The sequence below is a fragment of the Enhydra lutris genome, unplaced genomic scaffold (genome assembly GCF_002288905.1).
Source record: "Enhydra lutris kenyoni isolate GAN:26980312 unplaced genomic scaffold, ASM228890v2 scaffoldscaffold19, whole genome shotgun sequence".
Taxonomy (NCBI): Eukaryota; Metazoa; Chordata; class Mammalia; order Carnivora; family Mustelidae; genus Enhydra; species Enhydra lutris.
In genome coordinates this window covers 19778540-19798590 of record NW_019154103.1, presented here as the reverse complement: position 1 = coordinate 19798590, position 20051 = coordinate 19778540, and the positions used below count along the sequence as shown (strand labels likewise).

At 36.7% G+C, this 20051-nt stretch overlaps 1 protein-coding gene across 3 annotated transcripts in view; it reads left to right on the top strand.

Annotated features, from left to right (window-relative positions):
* Positions 1 to 20051, top strand: part of LOC111148327 (tetratricopeptide repeat domain 37) — an 88413-nt gene that overhangs the window by 14245 nt on the left and 54117 nt on the right. For 2 of the 3 annotated variants that reach the window (XM_022504832.1, XM_022504831.1), the window contains exons 4-13: positions 2289 to 2379; positions 4433 to 4576; positions 5854 to 5945; positions 6378 to 6453; positions 6994 to 7134; positions 9680 to 9778; positions 9887 to 9995; positions 16223 to 16363; positions 17950 to 18051; positions 18862 to 19001. In XM_022504832.1, the coding sequence (XP_022360540.1) occupies positions 2290 to 2379; positions 4433 to 4576; positions 5854 to 5945; positions 6378 to 6453; positions 6994 to 7134; positions 9680 to 9778; positions 9887 to 9995; positions 16223 to 16363; positions 17950 to 18051; positions 18862 to 19001 (1134 nt within the window). In that variant the 5' untranslated portion in view covers position 2289. The remainder of the gene's footprint in view (positions 1 to 2288; positions 2380 to 4432; positions 4577 to 5853; positions 5946 to 6377; positions 6454 to 6993; positions 7135 to 9679; positions 9779 to 9886; positions 9996 to 16222; positions 16364 to 17949; positions 18052 to 18861; positions 19002 to 20051) is intronic. The other variant, XM_022504834.1, reaches the window with a different exon arrangement.

Sequence of the window (20051 nt, the reverse complement as noted above, 5' to 3'; positions counted from 1 at the left end):
AAAAAATATAAAAAGGAAAAAAAATATATATATTAGATAAACTAGTTAAAAAATGTTAAAAAAGGAAAGGGTAAATTTAGCAGAAGAAGAAAAATTTAGCAGAAGAAGAAAAATAAATTGAAAAAGAAAAAAAAATTAAATTAACTGCAAGGCTAAAGAATCATGGGGAGAAAGCCATGAGTTCCGTGCTTTGCTTTCTCCTCCTTTGGAATTCCGCTGCTCTCCTTGGTATTGAAACTGCACTCCTTGGTAGTTGAACTTGGTCCTGGCTGGGTTTCTTGTTGCTCTTCTGGGGGAGGGGCCTGTTGTAGTGATTCTCAAGTGTCTTTGCCCCGGGGGGAGTTGCACCGCCCTTACCAGGGGCCGGGCTGAGTAATCCGCTCGGGTTTGCTTTCGGGAGCTTTTGTTCCCTGAGCGCTTTCCGTAGAGTTCCGGAGGGCGGGAATGAAGATGGCGGCCTCCCGGTCTCCGGCCCGGAGTAGCAGAGAGCCCGGGGCCCCACTCCTCAGTGCGCCCTCAGAGAACAGCGCTGATTTACTCCCGTCACCCTGCCTCCGGCCGCGCTCCGAACTGACCGAGCCTGCGACCGGTTCAAGGTAACCCCGAGCTTAGAGCTTACTCCTCGGCTCTGTCTCTGTAGCCGGCTTCCCTGTTCTAATACCTGTAAGCTCTGCGACACTCAGACACCCCTGATCCTTCTGTGACCCTGCGGGACCTGAGGCCACGCTGACCCTGCGTGGGCTTCACCCCGGTTAAGCCTCTGGAGCGATGTCCCTCAGCGGAACAGACTTTTAAAAGTCCCGATTTTGTGCTCCGTTGCTCCGCCGCTTGCCGGGAGCCGGCCCCTCCCCCCGCGGTCTATCTTCCCGTCGCTTTGGATTCACTTCTCCGCCAGTCCTACCTTTCCGAAAGTGGTTGATTTTCTGTTTCTAGAGTTGCTGTTCTTCTTCTCTTCGATCTCCCGTTGGATTTGTAGGTGTTTGCAATCTTTAGATAAGCTATCTAGCTGATCTCCCGCTACCTGAAGTAGTCTCAGCCTGCTACTTCTCCGCTATCTTGACTCCTCCCCAAGGCAGAGACTTTAACCCACTGAGCCACCCAGCCACCTTTCCCTACTTTCTTAAACTTCTTTGTTCTGCCCTTGTACCTCAGCCTCTTTGGATATAACGGACATCAATACATTGAGTCAACAAGCCATCTTCTTGGTTCATTTTGTTGCCATGAACGTCTGCAGTCTAGAATGGATTAAAATTTACCCAGATTTGTTTTCTGATGAGATTAGAGTTCAATGAAGTTGTCAAAAAATACAAGTGTCTCTTGTTTTCACCATTGAGGTGTGATTGAATATGACTTGTTTACTGGTAAATCAGAATAAGTTGTAAAATCTTATGATACATTAGTTTATTTAAAATTATGTTAACATAGCTTAAGTTCAATGAAGAAATACTTTGTCTCCCAATTGAAATATCTTCTTATTGTAGAAATAATCCTCTAGCATATTTATCACCTTCATTCAAGTGTAAACTTAGCATTTATTTTTCTTCAAAGAATACAGTATTGCTATAACTTGACAGTGACCTTTGCTGTGAACAAAGTTAATATCCTGATTTATATTTTATAGAAACCAGCATTAAAGCAGATTGCTTTCCTATGCTCTTACATCAAAGTTACTGAAATTAATCTGTGTTAGTGTTTTTACTTTACTTTTTACTTTGTGTTTAATTACTTTGTGATTTGGGCTTATTCTACTAAAACTTGCTTCGTGTAGAGTTAGATTGAGATTGATATGTGTTTTGAATCCTAGCCTTTTAGATCATCTACTATATGAACAATGAATATAACTCAAATACAACTTACTTTCAACAAATATTTATTAATGTATACAGTTAGATACTCGGTCCTGGCAGTACAGCAGTTCACAATAACAACCACAGACAAAAAGCCCTGCCTACATGGCACTCACATACTAGTGGGTTTGGGGAACAGAAAATAAATAAAATAATAAAATATATAGTGTAGAAGATGCTAAATGTTAGGGTGGGGTTAAGAGAATATTGTGTAGTTGGGTTTGAGGGGGGAGGAAGGGTTGAAATTTTAAGTAGTGTGACCAGCCAAGGTTTCACTGAGCAAGTGACATTTGATTAAAAATTTGAAGAGGTGAGGGAATACAGTATTGGGATCTTAGAGTGGAAAGAGTATTCCAGATAGAAGGAATTACATGTGCATTTTTCAGATGGTTAAGTTTGTTGGTATTATTGTAGGTTCTCTCAAGCTTTTTATTTCTACAGAATGTCTAGCAAGGAAGTAAAAACTGCTCTAAAAAGTGCTAGAGATGCAATCAGAAACAAAGAATACAAAGAAGCTTTGAAACATTGTAAGGTAACTGATACATTTTTTTATTCCACAGTAAAATTATGTTACCCATTTACAAGCTTTATGGATTTGTAACATGTGTATCATTTTTTGTCTCAACATTAATGAAAGTGGTTAGATTATTTAGTAGACCATTAGAGTGGTTGTGCTAGGATAAACTACACTGGCCATACGCAAAGTCACACTCTCAAAATATGAATATCAGATATCTTTTGATGGGGTGTATTATGGAGCACTACTGTATCATAAAGTTTTCTTTCTTAATGGTATGTTGACACTATCATTCTGTTTGGTTTGTGAATGGGAGCTCACTATTCTAAAGCTCCTTTGAAAGGTGCTGAGGGGAATGTCCCTGTCCAGAGGGAGAAATTGAATGTGGAGGAGAGTGTAGGGATAAGAATGAGAAAGGTTGGGATCCTGAGCTTGAAGTGGAGTTTTCTTTTTCTTTTTCTTTTTTAAGATTTATTTTTTTATTTATTTGACAGATAGACATCATAAGTAGGCAGAGAGGCAGGCAGAGAGAGAGGGGGAAGCAGGCTCCCCGTCAAGCAGAGACCCCTATGTGGGGTTCGATCCCAGGACCCTGAGATCATGACCTGACCCGAAGGCAGAGGCCTTAACCCACTGAGCCACCCAGGCGCCCCGAAGTGGAGTTTTTGATACTTTTTCCATCTTAGAAGTGGGGAAGATAGGTGTAAATACTGTCAGATTTGTAGATTTGGGGGTAGGAAAAGAGGAATGTTCCCCTCTGATGTCTTCTATTTTCTTAGTAAGGCATAAGCTGAGAGTGGAAGAAGAATTGTATAGGAGGTTTGAGATAAAAAAAGGTATGAAGTAGTTGTTATGTAACTTACTAGTGGGGATTGAAAGGACCGCCAGGCCCTAATATGTCCATCTGAAGTTTCATGTTACTGAAGTGAAATCAGTGAACTGAGTTTTGTGGTTTCTCCCTTCATGTTCAGCTTCTCAAGCTTAGTAATGGGCATGCTGGGGTTCAAGTATGGATGTTGAGAAAGATGATGGGGAAGAGAGGTGAAGGAGTTGAGGATATTCACAAGGGAGGGATGACAGTGGTGGGTCATTGGAATCTAAGCTGGAAAAGGAGGGATAAGAACTGAGAAGTGGGGCGATAGTAGAATAAGAGGGGGGTCAACTAATTGGACATATCAGAGGTTAAACAATTGTCAGCTTTGGTAGTTACCACATTGTTAGTTTTTTTTGGCAGAAAGCATTGTTGGATAGAATGGAATTTGTGCTGTAGAATGATGAGAGATGGCTAGAAGTGTCATGTGGATGCACAGAAACACAATAATCTGACTGTCTCAGCTCATGGAAATATTCTTATTTTCCCTAGAATAGGCAAAATCTTAAGAGCTAATTATCTACTAGATTTAATTAGCTACTAGTTTTGTTTTCTGTCACTAGAACATCTTAGTTTTCTGTTTCAGACTTTCACTTTAGCGAGTACCTGTTCTTTCTGAAAGCGGTAGCTCTACATATAATTTTTATTCTCGTTGACAGGTGGTATTTAAACATTCATTGCCTCTATTTATTTTGAACAGATGTGGTATAGTCACATTGGGGTCAGTCTACCTCCCTACCTTGTTATTTCGATGAAAAATCTGTCTGATAGTTGGAAATGTTATCACAGTGCAGGACAATGTGGGTGTTGGTTCGAGTGAAACGGGAGAGAAAGCAGTTTTGTGAGTTTACTGGTAGCCGTGTGGAGTGGAGGCAGCAAGATGGTCAGGTGATATGAATAGTCTTAGTGTTCTTTTTATACACAGTATTTTCATTTTCAAGGAGGATGGGGAGGCGTCAGCATTGCTTGGGCAGCTTTTAAAATATGTACCTCATATTTTAGACTCCTTACAATTATCAATCCAATCCACCTCCTTCTCTCCTTGAGGAAACTGAAGACCGGAGAGGTTGAGTGGCGTTCTGAAGATTGCCCACTTAGTGGTAGATCCAGATTTCCTGACACTCAAGTAGTCTTTTAGTTGTTTGTTCATTAGCTTTCAAAATTTAATGACCCGTTCTTTTAATTTTTTTCCGCCAGACAGTGTTAAAACAAGAGAAAAATAACTATAACGCCTGGGTTTTTATTGGTGTTGCTGCAGCCGAGTTAGAACAACCTGATCAGGCTCAGGGTGCCTATAAAAGAGCTGCTGAACTAGAGCCAGATCAATTACTGGCTTGGCAGGTATGTAGATTTTGTTTTCCTGTATTATGGTAAATTTTTTGCCACATTAAAAAAAATATAGGGAGCAGCTTTTAAAAAAGTCATTTAAACTATTATTTACCCCATAGAAGAAAATAGTTTTAAATGTATTGATCTTCTAAACCTGAACATTAGTTAAAAAAAAAAAAAATGCCTGTGATGCTATTTAACATTATTTGACATCCAACCCAATGGATTATTTTCAGAGGTGAGGATTGGAATTCAAATATGATTATGTAAATCTCTAATTATGTGTGTATATGAAAGACTTACCAAGAATATTCCTTATGCTTATTCAAGGGAAAAGAAATGAATATTAATATGTTTTCTAAAGGTAAGATATAAAAAATCTGCAAATCTATGTATTTGAGTGAAATTCTTTTTTCTTATTTAAAGTTCTTCATATTCTATGTTGGCTTCTCCAGCTTTTTCATCTTTAATAAGTTTGTTTCATATCTCAATTACATCTTAGAAACTGTGATTAATAGGCAGTAGGCTTGGGAGAACATGAACCTGTTTGTCTCACATTTATGTGAACAAGAACATGAGAGGGGGTATCTGGTAACACACTTAGAGAGATGCCGGCTTTTATTATGTATTGATTGATTTAAGATACCTGATCTTTCTTTGAAGCAAAGATGACAGTTTCTACAAAATACTTAGATTTTTTTTTGACCATATAGAAGTAGTGTCATATAGTAATAAGAGTTAAGATTTTTTGTTGTGAAACACTTCAAATACATTTTCAAAGCTCTTCGTAAAGATCAGTTTATTTGAGACAGAGAAAGAGAGAGAGAGAGTGCACGCATGTACACATGCATGAGCAGGGAGGGGCAGAGGAAGAGGGAGAGAGAATCAGGCAGATTCCCTGCTGAGCATGGAGCTTGACTCAGGCCTCTGTCCCAAGACCTTGAGATGATGACCCAAACTAAAATCAAGAGTTGCACGCTTAACGGACTGAGCCGCCAAGATGCCCCACTTCAGATATATTTTCAGAAGTAAAGAGAATGGTAAAATGAGCCCCTCTGGCTATCACCTAGCTTCTGTAAAAATCCACACATGGCCAGTATTTTTTCATCTATGCTTTGATCTACTTTCTCCCACCCTAATTATTTGGAGGCAAATCCCAGACATTATTTTATTTTTAAGTTATAATTTTCTTTATCGTAAATAATCTTTATATATCGTCACTTTATTTAGCAAAATGAATGTGAGAGCATTAGACTTTTTAGAATAATCTCTACTGTTTCCTATTTTAGGGGTTAGCAAGCTTATATGAGAAATGTAACCACATAAATGCTAAGGATGATTTGCCTGGTGTTTACCAGAAGCTCCTGGATCTTTATGAAAGGTAATCATTGTATGGGGAAAGGCCAGTGTCTTTAAAAGCTTTAATTTGAATAAACTGATTAAAACTTCCATAGAAGTACTCCAAACATTTACTGGGAATTTTTCTTTCATACCGTTGTTACAAAATCTTTTGCTTGTGATTGAAATAAAATCAAAACACTAATAGTAAGAGGATTGACTAATTTGGGAACTTTGATATAATTTTCAGGTAATATGATGGAAGATATTATTTCTTAAACCTTCTCTTTTTTAATGAGAGGCTCATTTTATAAAATTTTCCTGTGGTATGAAAGAGGATATGTTCTGATTTAAAATAGTACCTGACAGTAGTATTATTGGGATATTTTAATTTTAGTATCTTAAGCCCTTGGTTGTTTTCATTAATCAGATTCAAAATCCTTTTTTTTCTTTTTTTTTAATTTTTTATTCTAAGTGTTGACAAACAGAAGTGGTGCGATGTCTGTAAGAAACTTGTGGATCTGTATTACCAAGAAAAGAAACACGTAGAGGTTGGTTAATGATTTGGTGGGGTAGTAGACTTCTTTTACTAAAGCCATTATTAGAAGAAAGCTTTCATTTAGCTTAAGGGAAAATTTAAACAATTAGTATGTAGTGTGATATTAAAAGAATATAGAGAGATATTACAAATGATAGTGTTTTGAAACTAAATTAAATTTCAGGTTTTAGTTATTCTAACTTCCAGACCTTTTTGAAACTGGGCAGGGATAAATAAAATAAGTAAAAGCATCATCTGTAGAATTTAGTGACATATTTGTGGTGCATTTGTAGCTGATGCTATAGTTACAAGGATTGGGGCATGTAGTCATTATTCCTGTTTCCACTCTGTTACATTAGTTGTACTTCTAATATAATGGCTGTCTGCATTTGCCCAGTCACCATAGTTCTTGTGGAGTTCCTAATAGACGAAGTTCTGTGGTTTTGCTATTTTTATGTATTAGCAGATGAAAAATGTTTTTATTTGTAGATTTTATATTTCTAATTGGCGTTTTTGATATGTAAGATAAAAAAAATTTAAATCTCCTTGATAGGTGGCCCGAACATGGCACAAGTTGATAAAGACACGGCAGGAGGAAGGTGCAGACAGCCAAGAGCTTCACCAGCTGTGGAAGAAATTGACTCAGTTGCTGGCTGAGAGTACTGAGGATCAGAATAATGAGACCCAGCAATTGGTATTGACTTGTTTATTCCCTGCAGTTTGTATCATGAATATTGATCATTTAATTGAATTTAGCAAATAGAAATAGAATACTATAGAAAAGTACCATACGTTAAAATAGATATTTTGTAAGTATTCAATTTATTTTATTTATTTTTTTATGTATTTTTTAAAGATTTTATTTATTCGAAAGAGAAAGAAAGCACAAGCAGGGGAGCAGGAGAGGGAAAAGCAGACTCCCCGCTGAGTGAGGAGCCTGAGGTGGGGCTTGATCCCAGGGATCATGACTTGAGCTGAAGGCAGATGCTTAACTGACTGAGCCACCCCGGCGCCCCTACATGTTCAATTTTCAATTCATAGTGGTTCTTGCTGTTAAAGTCAGAATTATTTCCCAGCAGTCTCATACTAAGTCTGGACAGAGTGGAATTGGTTTTCAGGGATCGCAGTTTACTTCCCTGGGTTCATACTAATCCAGTAAATCAGTTATTTAATCACTGTGAAAAAGAAACGTGAAATTGGCTTTCACAAAACTGCTGTAATTTCTAAAAAGTTGTACTTACTTAAAGGTATGTGTAAAGGTATGTTTCTTTAAGTTCATGAGGTAAGAGTACTAGATTACTTTGAAGTTTAGCAACTCAGAGCATTTTGTTTGAAGTATTTATTTAGGGTACTTATATCTAGAAATATATTGGGATAATATTAAAAAATATCTCCATTATACTTTTTTATATTTGTAAGTTTAAAAGTCAGCTTAATTTCTTGTTATTGTATATAGGCATTCAGTGTATATTTGTGCAATTGAATGGACTTTTGAATATAAGCAATTATAGACTGAAGTACATTTTTGTACTTTGAAGAAGTACGTTTTTTGTATGTTCATTCATTCACTTATTAATCCTTTTTTCAGAAAATATTTGTTTTATGTAGAATCTATTATACATGTCAGGCAGTGTCCTAAATAAATGCTGAAGATAAAAATAGAAGAGTATGATTTGCATTTGTTTGTGTGTTCGTTTATCTGTGTATAGGTTTAGTTGTAGAAAAAAGTTGGACAGTGACAAAATTAGGTGAATTGCAAACTTAAATCATATCTTCATATGACTTCATTATTTTCATTGAAAAACTATAGGTTATCAGAATATCAAACATATACCAAATGCCAAAATAAGTAAAAATTGTTTTAATTACCTGTTCTGTGTTCCTCCATGAAAGAGAACTAACTATGCTTGTCATTTTAAGAATTGATTAAAAAAACATTTTATTTATTTGACAGAGATCACAAGTAGGCAGAGAGGCAGACAGAGAGAGGAGGAAGCAGGCTCCCCGCTGAGCAGAGAGCCCAATGTGGGGCTTGATCCCAGGACCCTGGGATCATGACCTGAGCCGAAGGGAGAGGCTTTAACCAACTGAGCCACCCAGGCGCCCCTTTAAGAATTGATTTTTAACTGTTAAAAATAGTAAGAGGATTTCGGGGTGGAGTTATTTCCATCTTGAATTCTAATGATAATTTTGCTTATTTAAGTGTGTTCAGGAAAAAATGTGTCACCTGATTTCCAGATGGATTAATTGCACTACTATTTTTTGAGACCCTTGTGCTAAACTGCATACGTTAGGCTTCCCTTTTTGCAAGGTCATTAACTTTATCAGAGGAGTAAAATTTTCTTCATTTGTGTAGACTTTATATCATACTTTATAAAGAAATTTGGAGGCAGTGAATTATATTATGAGTTTTCATTTCAAAGTCATGGAGGGGCTTGTGAGTGGCTCCGTCAAAACATACGAGTTTTGATCTCAGCTAAGGTCTTGATATCAGGGTCATGATTTCAAGCCCCACTGGGCATGGAGTTACTTTAAAAAATAAAAATAAAAATAAATGAAGTCATGGAAATTCATTTTTTAAAAAAAGTAGGACTTGTGTAACTAAATGAATGATATTCTTTAAAGTGCTTGATCTGGGTTTTAGTATTGTTCTTGCTCAAAACATATTTAGAAAGCTTCTTTTGGAATTTTCTTCAAAGTCATTTAGTAGTACTGGATAAGAAGTGATTTTATTATAGTTCAGTCATATTTCTGGTTTCCTTTTTAAAAGTTTAACTTCACAAATTTATTTAAGATTAAAGATTTGCTACCACTGAAAATATTCCAAGGAACATACTGGTGATTTCAGTAGAGATGTTTTAAAAATGGTCTGATTAGTTGCAGTTACACAGGTATATAAAGAAGACTATACCTCTCCAGTTGACTACTTCCTAGGGAACAGTGACCACTTAAAGAATGTTTTGTTAAATTCATGATACAAATTTAGAGTTAACCCTCATTCGTTCAGTGCAGTCTCCTGCCAGTTGGAATTAGATTGTATTCTAAATGCATAGACATTTTTTCCCTCATAAAAAATTGTCAGGTCCAGACAATATATAGTATAGGAAAACACGAGATAGTAAAATACACTTGCAGTTCGTTAGTTGAGGTGGTATATTGTATAAGTGAGTCATATACATTCAGCTATTTATTACATTTGTCATTTCAGTGTGCTAAAGATGATAGCTTTTTTGTTTCAGCTTTTAGCTGCTTTTGAGAATGCACTGGACTTATCAGATAAGATTCCTAGTGAAGATCACCAAGTACTTTATAGACAGTTCATTCACTGTTTATCCAAAGTAAGTTGATTTTAAAAATCTCTGATGTGACTTTTACATTCTAATTAGGAAGGTGTTCACAAGCATATTTTACTATTACTTAGTTTATTTTATTTTTATATTTTCGAGTTTCCTCATGAGACCGCTAGATTGAAGAAGGCCTGTGAAGGAATGATAAACATCTATCCCACTGTACAATATCCATTAGAAGTGCTTTGTTTGCATTTAATTGAATCAGGTAAGTTCTTCCCTATTATATTGTATGTTCTTGAAGTATATGGAAACATATGGGAATGTTGTTGCTATCAGTCAAAAATTGTTTCAGTGCTTACCCTGTGTAAGGTGTTGTTTAAATAATTCTGGACATACAAGGAAGTACAGTGTGTTATCTTTGTGCACATGAAGAGGCTAATTAATGTAGAAAAGTATAATAATACAGAGGAATAATGAATAACTGAGTTCATTGTTGATCAGTGAAGGCTTTTGGAAGATAGGAATTGAAGAGAGTCTTAAATTTTCCTCAGAAATTAGATAAACAGGAAGAGGTGAAAGGTACGCAGATGGCATGAGCAGAAGTATGGAGCTAGGCTGCAGTTTTTAGGACTAGCAGAATAGTTTTATTTGCTCTAGTGGAAGGAATAAGTAAGATGGATTTTGGTTGAGTAGGTTGAATTATCTTGCCTACGGCTATAAATGTCATACATTCTCAGCATTGATGTTACAGTGTCACAAGTCCATGGTTATAGATGCTGTGGTACTGTAAAGTAATGAAGTTTGTGAAGGATCTACTTGTTTAATGAAATAGAGCAGATTCAAGTCAGAGTGTATGTCTAAGCTTATGCCTGGTGCTCTTCTTTGTGTTCTTTCTTGGAGGGGGGAGGAGAGAGAGCTGATGACAGCTAGCATGCTGGGAATTGTCAGAACCTGTGCCTGTGATATCGCATGCCCAGGGCTGGTGTTCAGTTAGTTTACAGGAGATTGACCTCCATGGTTTTCACACTGGCCTCTGTCCTCTTTGTCAGTATCTGTGCTGAATAGATTTTTACATAATTTAACCGTCGCTCATGTCCATGCCTGTATTCATCTGATGAACAAAATTCACAGAAATCAGTCATTGAAATAGATCAACAGTACCAGCACCGATGTGTTAATGATTATAAATTTTGCAGAGCTTTACCAATTTAATTGTTTTCATTTTGTTGCTAACGGAGTATACACCTGGGAATGCTTTGTGTGTGAATGACCATCGCAGGTTTCATAATAGAAAAATTGTTGAAAACTAGTGATAGAGGTAACTGAGGGAGAATGCCTGTTGGAAGAGTATTGTTGCATCTACCTTGGCTCTCCCCACTTTAGCTTTCCCTTCTAAGTCCTACTTGTATTCCCCCCCGACGCCATGTCTGAATTAAAATTCACTATTAAGAGTTGGGTTTTTTTGGTAAGAAGTAAGTGGATCCCCTTTACTTTAACTGAATCAGAGATAGACTTGTAAGAGTACTTTTCACTAATGTGAGATAAGAAATACCAAATGTTGTAGTGAATCAATTTATGAAGTATAAAGTCAAACTAATAGGGTTTGTGGGATAGATTGTGTAGAAGGTAGACTAGATTGGGTAGACTAAATGATTTTGTGAATGAATGTACTGGGACTATGACAGTGGCAATAGAAAGGAACAGGTGAATGAAAAAATTAGAAGAGATTTGTTAAGAGGTAAAGGGAGGGAGATTATTATTTTACTTTTAGCTCTCTTGAAAAGTTGGCCTACTGTGGAATGATCATCGGTAAGAAAGTTGAGTTGTGGAGAGGAGAGGTTAGTAGACATTCAAAGGGAAATGCCTGTCTGGCTTGCAGGTGAGAGATTAGTACTAAGGCTAGACATAAGGTTTGGAAATAACTTGCGTGTAGATTCAAGTGAAGTGTACTGGGTGACTTCAGAGGATGACTAGAGAGCAGAAAGCTGAAAACTATGTCTTGGGTGGTGCTGGCTGGCTTGAAGGGAAAGGCAGGGAAAGAGGAAAGTAGGAAAGAGAAGCAGAGAGGTCAGACAGGAAGGTGGTGGAACCTGATATGAAGCAACAGAGAAGGCAAGGAAAGAGCATTTCAGAAAGGAGATCTGTACTGACAGTTTGAGCAACTAACCTCAAAAAATGAGGATTTTTTTTTTTTTTAGGGCTGTATTTTCTAACCGAAGTGATTGAATTAGAGCTTAGATTTCAGTGATGGGAAAAGAGTAGGAAGAAGTGGGTAGCAGGTATTAAAACAATAATCCAGGGATTTGGCTGACTGCAATTAAGGGAGAGGAGGAAGAAGCATGCAAAGGGGTTGGTAAGCTTTTAGAGGAGTAGAAGAACTGTGGTAGTGTTGCCTGGGAGGAGAGGTTCAAGAAGAGAGGGCTAGTTAACACTGTGAACTTCGTGTTGAGGTCAAGGAGGATGAGACATAGTAAGAGACTTTCAAAATGAGGAGCATGCTTGTGAATTTTTGTGGGTTTTTTTCCCCCATTGACAGGGAGTAGTTCCAAAATTCATCTAGTTTTTCCCGATTTTAACATGATTCCCATTACATTCCCAAGATAAATGTGCTGATTTCGTAATTAGTCTCTGGTACCCATTCCTCCACCCTTTTTCTACTATTACAATTGCTGTTGAGAAACTAATGGCCGGTGTTATCGTTTTCTTCTCTATTTTCTTTCAGCTATTAATGATCTGTACTGTTCCCTCATTTTTTACCTGGTCACATGCCAAGTGACACAAGAGGATACTTGAAATTTCTTTTTGAGGACTGATTGTGTGCTTTATCAGTTAGCACACATATGCCTATAATGTGGATTTGTTGAATAAGTATGGACCCCATATTAAAAAAAAAAAAGCTACAAAATTATAGAAGAAACTAAGTCAACAAAGTCTGTAGAGTTTTGCGCATGAATTAAGTATTTGACAATGCATTCTAGAATATACAGATAGCAAATGGGTTATGCTGAATGATTAGAGAGTGTGTTGGTTTATATGAAAATAATCATTCCTGGAGAGGGTATTTTGCAGAATTGAAAGAAAGAAAGCTTTATATCCTGGTAAAGGGGAGTGGGTAGGTGGATATTTACATACATGGTACACCAAGGAAGAGGTTTTTTTTCCTGTGGAATCATTGGTTGTGAGAATCTGTGGGATGGAGCCGATCAGGCTTAGGTACTTTCTAAGGTAAAGCAATATTCTGGGGGTAAAAGTTAAACACTTAAACTGCCAGACAGTAGGAAGCTGTGCTTAATGATTTCTTTTTCTTTACATTGCTCCTCTAAACCAAACTTTCTGTGTATGAAGAACTTCTGAAACTATAAGGTATTTAAAGGCTGACCTATCCTCCTCCTCCAGCGTGCTTTAGTTTCTGCAGAATTTTCTACTTCACAGCAGTTAATCACTGGGTTCTCTTCCACTGGGAACAAATGTATTTCATTCTCCTTTGTCCTCCTTTGCATGTTGAGACTTGAAGATTCATTTTCAAAATGAGTCAGTTTATAAAGCTTCACATAACCAGTAGTGAATAGCTTTCACGGTTGTCAGCTGATGAAATGTTATTTTATGCTAAATGACCTTTTTGGGTTATTTTATTTTGCTTTATATTTGAAATGGGGGGAGAATAAGAAAGCTTGGTTCTTCAAATCCAAACATGAAAGAGCTTATAATTTTGTGCTCTGGAATATTAGAAAATCCAGATGAAAATAAAAAAATGAATACATGCTGTTTTGTCCCCCCCACCCCCACCCCAGGCTAGGTTTATTTAAAAGAAAAATTCTACAGTAGTGATCAGTTTCTTTGTGATGTCAGCAATTAATTAGCTATTTTTAAAAATCATCTTTTTTGTGTGGTAAACTTTAGGAAACAGGATTCTCATGGGTATTACTTGGCATCTACCCTGAATCTCTTCAGAACACCTTTCATTCTTAGAGATTTAGCATTCATCAGCCCCAAATCTAGCTTGCCTATTGACAGACAAAAATAATATTGTCAAACTTGTTTTAAAGTTTTTAAGTCTGGAATCTTAGAATCTTTTAAATGTTAAAAAGAGCAGGTAAGTTAAAGAAATGATTTTCTATTGAAAAAGAAATCAAGTATATTTCCTCTCTGTTTCTATCCTCCACATACTATTTAGCTAGTATGAGTTCTCAGCAAGAGTTAATATGGAGAAGAGGATTGAAAACTGAAGCTTTGGAATATCCCTTGTCTCTACAAAGGATCAGTGATGTTGTTACTACTTGACAGTTTTGGGGAACACTAGAGAAGATTCCTCTAAGTATCATTTGTTCTTGGTCGTATGTAGAGAGTACATTTCCCAAGGACTAGAACATTGGCTCTCCAAATCTCTTTCGGTTTCTGTCATTGTGCTCCCAGATAGTAAGGAAGATTTATCTTATCTAGAAGTTTTTCATGTTCATCTTAGCCTTTTAGAAACAGTTTTCCTCTGCCTACCCCCAGTTTGTCTACCTGTGTGAGTTTTTAGGTACCCTACGTGTGGGTAATCGTTGGGCTGACGCACGACTGACTTTTCTTTCCATCACAGGTGTGTTTTTTATAATAAGGGCGGTTTATGTAGCCAATTACGTTTCTTAGGAATTACGTTTCTATGGGGTAAGATAGTTTTGACTCACATAGCTAGAAGTTGAAGGTAAAATTTTAATAGCCGTTTTGTTTTCTTTTTTAGAATGATGATGTTTTTAATTTTCCATAGTAATTCTCAAGCATTATTTATTAATAGACTAAGCCTTTTAGTACATCAATTCATAATGGTATTCTTAAAGGATCATTGCAGTATTTAATGGATGCCTACTGAGTACAAGATGCCATGCTAGCCCCTACCCTCCAGAAGTTACTGTTTAGTTGTAGAGGTACTAACTGCAGTGCATATATAAGACTAACAATAAAGGCGGTATATGGTATTGGTAAATACTATAGGCCTGTGGTTCTTCAGATATGGTCTCTGAACTTGTAGCAGTCGTATTATCTGGGAACTTCTTTGAAGTCCCAGCTTTCAGGTCTGACATTGAAATCAGAAACTTTGAGAGTGGGGCTTAGCATTCTCCAGGTGATTCTGATGTCTAGTTGAGACAATACCACTGGTTGAAAAAGGAAGGGGGAAAAAAAACCCCACTGGTTTGCTTGAGAAGAGGAGGGTGTATGTTACTAGGCATGTCTGCTTTTGGAAATTACATTTATGGAGGCCATAGTGAGAACATATTGACAGAAGGTAATTCATGTCTAGAAGCATAATAATTGTTGGTTGAGGTCCTTTTTACTGGCTAACTAAAAAAAGTAGTATTTCTTCCAATTGGTTTTCAAAGCTCACCAAACAGTATTGAAGTTTTAATTCTTTAGCCATTAAGAATTCCTTGAATTTTTGGTACTAATTTGGATTCATAAATCAATGTATAATATCATAGATTATGCATTGGAGTGTATCTGGTTTTGAAAAATTTGAAATGTATAACCTAAATGGTAATATGCAAGGAATTTATCTTTGACATCTGAGACTGAAAGAGTGGTTCCCCATGTAGTCTGGGGGCACAAGTTTTAAATAGATAGTAAAGCATCAAGCTGCTTTTTCAAACAAATTATTTTTATTTGTTCCCCGTATTTACTGCTTCAAGCTATAATTTGTCTTAATTAGTTTTTAAGAATTTTCCTATGTGATTAAGCAACTTATTAAAATGCTGAGTACTCTTAACAGTTTACTCTCAAAGCAGAAATCATATTTTCTACTTGTTTTTGTGCTTTTCTGGGAATGGAAATCCCGAGATTGAGTTTGGAGAAAATGGAAACATAACAAAATAAATAGTGTTTTCTAAACTAAATTATTTTACCAAAATAAATTTGAAACAAATGTAGGCATTGGATGACTATTACATAGGTTTAACCATTAACTTATATAGGAAAAGAAAGTTTTTGAAAGAATGCAGAAAAGTATTGCTGAACTTGTAAACCTAAGAAAATGTAACTAAGTTTTTGTACAGTATCTTGACAAGTAGTCTGTCTTTTGGTTGTAGGATTCTGGAAGAATCCACCCAATTTGACATCCTGGCTGCTACATCTCTAGCAGCACGGTTGCCCAAGGAGATAGGTTGGCGAAGTTACTGTGGAATAGGAAAAGGAGAGCTGGCAAGCAGGAGGCTATGTGTCTTAGAGCAGTGGCAAGTAGGAGTAGGTTTCTTGTTTGAGTCTGACTTTAGGTTCAGTTTACCCATACCGCAGTGGGTAAAGTGGTTTCTACCTCCAATATTTAAGAAGATGAAGAAGCATAATTTTTTTAGTGATATGTTAGTATTTTTTTGTATTGTTGGTCTACTTAAGTTTCGAATTCCTGGAGTCAGGATATGGTAGAGGATGTGTAAGACAGCATTTGAGCTTAAAGTACATAAGTTTAGGCAATTGGAAATTTGGAGTATGTATGCTAATAACTTCTCTTTTTTTTTCCAGGCAGTCTTACTGATGAAGGACAGCAGTATTGTTGCAGATTAATGGAAATGGATTCCAGAAGTGGTCCAGGCTTCATTGGTTTAGGCATTAAAGCATTACAAGACAAAAAGTATGAAGATGCTGTTAGTAACCTAACAGAAGGTAAGTGTACGGTATAAAGCATGTAACATGAGGTTTAAGTTGTGAACAAACTCAAGGGTATAACTGCTTGGGGTGCATTAAATTGAACACAACCCAAGGAAGTGTTGAAGCAACATCTGTCACAAGTAAGAAGACAGGGAAATAGCCCTCAAGGCAGTGTTTCCCTGTGGGGTTAATACAGGAAGCTTTTATTCAGTGTATTAGGGGGTGTGGGTAGAGAGCTGGTGTACACATTATGAAACTTAATATATACATACTCTCTTCCCCTGCTTAAAACCTTCCACGGGTTTTCAGCTGCTCCTAGGATAACATACAAACTCCTTCACAAGGTTTGCAAACCTCTTGAGTCTGATTTTTTGCCCTTTCCTGCTCCCATGCTTCATTTTCAAAGATAATGAGTCCATATGCTATTAATTAGGCACTTTGGTTGAGCTACATATGTCTGTCTTGTTAGCATGCTAGTGCATACATTGTATGTTCCAAAAATGGCTGAAAACCTCATCCACAGCAATAAATCTTATTATTATAGTGAGCTAAACATAACTTAAGGATTACTCAGGTGGGCTTTGGTGCAGCCCTCAGCTCCAAAGTGTCTCAAATTGGCTCATGCAAAAGGCTATCAGTTAAAACATCTAGCAGGTTCCTGCGTTGGATCTGTTGGTTGTGTGAAACAAAACATATTCCTTCCTTGTTTTTGTCCCTTCCCCTTCTCCCTTCTGCTCATAACTTTCAGCCCTCTGATCTGAATAATTCTCCCTTACATCCTAGCTAGCATAGTCAGTAGGCAGTTATCTTTGGGCCTTTCTATGAGGAATGTATATTTAAGATAGAAGTGAAAAAAATATATACTCTGGAGTTTGCTTAGGTCTGGATTCCAGCTAATTTTAAGACCTTGAGAAAACTAAGTAAATTCTTTGTCTCAATGTTTTCATTTGTAAAATAAAGATATAGACATAGATATAGATATAACATAATTATTTTATATCTATGCCCCCCCCCATCCTTAGGAATCTTTAACTTACTTTAGTATGTATGATGTTTGTGGATGAACTCACATTCGAATAGAGATATGAGTAACAAATACCATTTTAGGGTAGGAGGAGCATTTTAAGCCAAGAGTCAAATAGCCTGAGACTGAGAGCACAGCTGGAATTCAGGGTAGTTCAATGACATTGAGAATGACCTATGGGAGCAGTAAGAGTTAAGAAAGGAGACTGGAGAGGTGCCTTGCACACTTTGTGAAGGAGTCTGCATGTTATCTTAAGGGCAGCTGGGAACCTGTGGAAGGTTTTAAACATGGGAATTCCATAATTCCATTTGTATTTGTAGAGATATTCTGGCTACAGTGTAGAGAATTAATTGGAGTGGGTGACAAGCACTTGCAGTGGTCTGGGACAAAGATGGTGGAGATGGGAGCTGAAGTAGCAGTTGTAGAGAAATGGATTGGGGCATGGAATCAACGTTGCAAATAATTATATATGAGAGACAAGAGAGAAGAGGGGTCTGATTTGGGGAGTAGATGGTGTTGCCACTTATCTCAGTAGTCATAGAAAGCTTGGATTTTGTGATTGCTTTTATCCTTTTAGGGTTAAAGGAAAGCCCTCTTTGCACGGCTGGATGGTATCATCTGGCAGAAGTCCAAGTTAAAATGCATAGACCTAAGGAAGCTGTTCTTTCATGCAATCAAGGTATTACTGACATCTGTAAGGGTGGCCAACCCTGTTTCTTTTCATATTAAAGAAGAAAAAGATAGTGGTTTAAAGAAACTTACATGCTTTACTTTGTATTTTAATTTACTGACCAATTTAAATTTCATTGAGATGGTTAAATAATGCCAAGTGTATGTGCATGTTGTGGATGATCTTTTAAACTAACAGTATTTTTCAAAGGATCCCTGTACTTGGAATTTTGACAGTCAGTTTAGGCTTGTGTGGAGGTGCTCTGTCTGTAATAAGGCAGTTTCTAGTGCGTCCAGAACTTCAGGAGCTTTTGATTTCTCTGATGTAAATAAGAGAAGTCTCAGGCATCTGGAGCCTATTTGAATGTGGTCAGATGAGTCATGTGAGGGGATAGGAAATCATAAAAAGTGGTTCACTGCTCTTAACCCAGCCGTTGGCCTAGCCTCTGTAGTTGAGAAAGAGTTCAGCCTGGTCCATATGAATTCAACTTCTTTTCCCTCAGTATCCCTCATTTGCTAAGTTGTGTACTGATGCTTTGGCTAACCTTTGTTGTGTAGCAGATATAGATAGCCATTGTATTTCAGGATGTTCACGTTACATAAAGATAGAGATTTTAAATTTAGATCTGTTCTGTTTTAAATGCAGATATTTCCATAAAGAATTCAGGGAAAAATTTATATTTGGCTCTGAATTATTCTTCATGTATGTTGTTTTGGCAATTTATTCTTATTGTGTCTCCAATTTATTATTTATCACCCATAAGAAGAAAAAAATGAAGTAATATGGTTGTCTTCATTCAGATGTCCTTAATTTTGTCAGCTCTGAAGAACATAGATAATCTTGGTGTGTCTGGTGGCAGTCTTCATCAGAAGAATCTTTGTCTCCGTTTGAAAGCAGAGGCTTTGATTAAACTCTCAGATTATGAATCTTCAGTGGAAGCAATTTGTACTCTTAATCAGGTAGTCTTACCAGGTTTTTCCCTCCAACTTTATTTTTTCCAGTCAACCAGGCATCAACCACTCTCTCCTTGTAAGTATTTATTTTTAAACAGATTTTACGTTAGAGGTATGAATTCATCACATCAGCATTTTCTAAATCATTCACACACTTGGAAACTACTGAAGTTATTCGTTTACCTTTTGGTTAAGTACTTACAGTGTTCTTCATATGATGCAATTTCTTTCTTTAGTCTTGTTCTTATTCTCCTTTTCTCTTTTGGACCTCTAAGGCTGTTACTACTTGATTATTATTAATTAGAGATTCTAAATTTTTTCCTCCTTTAGAGTTTATAGATTACTGATAAGAACGATGAAGGACACAGTAGCTTCATTGTAGATAGTATTACTTATTTGTTTTTCAGTCTAATAAAACAGAAGGAGATTGATATTTAAGAAGGAATCCTATTTTTTTTTAATATTTTATTTATTTATTTGATAGAGACACAGCGAGAGCAGGAACACAAGCAGGGGGAGGGAGAGAAGGAGAAGCAGACTTCCCGCCAAGCAGGGAGCCTGATGTAGGGCTCAATCCCAGGACCCTGGGATCATGCCCTAAGCCGAAGGTAGATGCTCAACGACTGAGCCACCCAGGTGCCCTAGGAATCCTATTTCTTAATGTTTTTGATTCAAGCAATTTGAAAATCCCTGGCAAAAAAACTAGTAAATTGTGAATTACAACAACATGGTGCTTTTAAAATTTTTGTTGGCTAAAGGCTATTTTGGTCTAAAATTAAAATTATATCACTCAGTTATTGTAGAGTTTTGAATTTTTAAAATGTCTTTGTTTTGTATATTTCAAAGGACTTTGCATTTCATAATATTTCATTAAAATTAGAACATTTGTCAGCATCCTTCAGGAACTATTATCTTAATTTCTTATTTTCTACTTGCCTTCTACCAGTAATGTATTTTGTGTGAATGATTTGAGGAGGTCTTTTCAATCTTTTTGTTTGTTTACACACACACACACACACACACACACACACACACACACAAAGAAAAGTTTCTTGG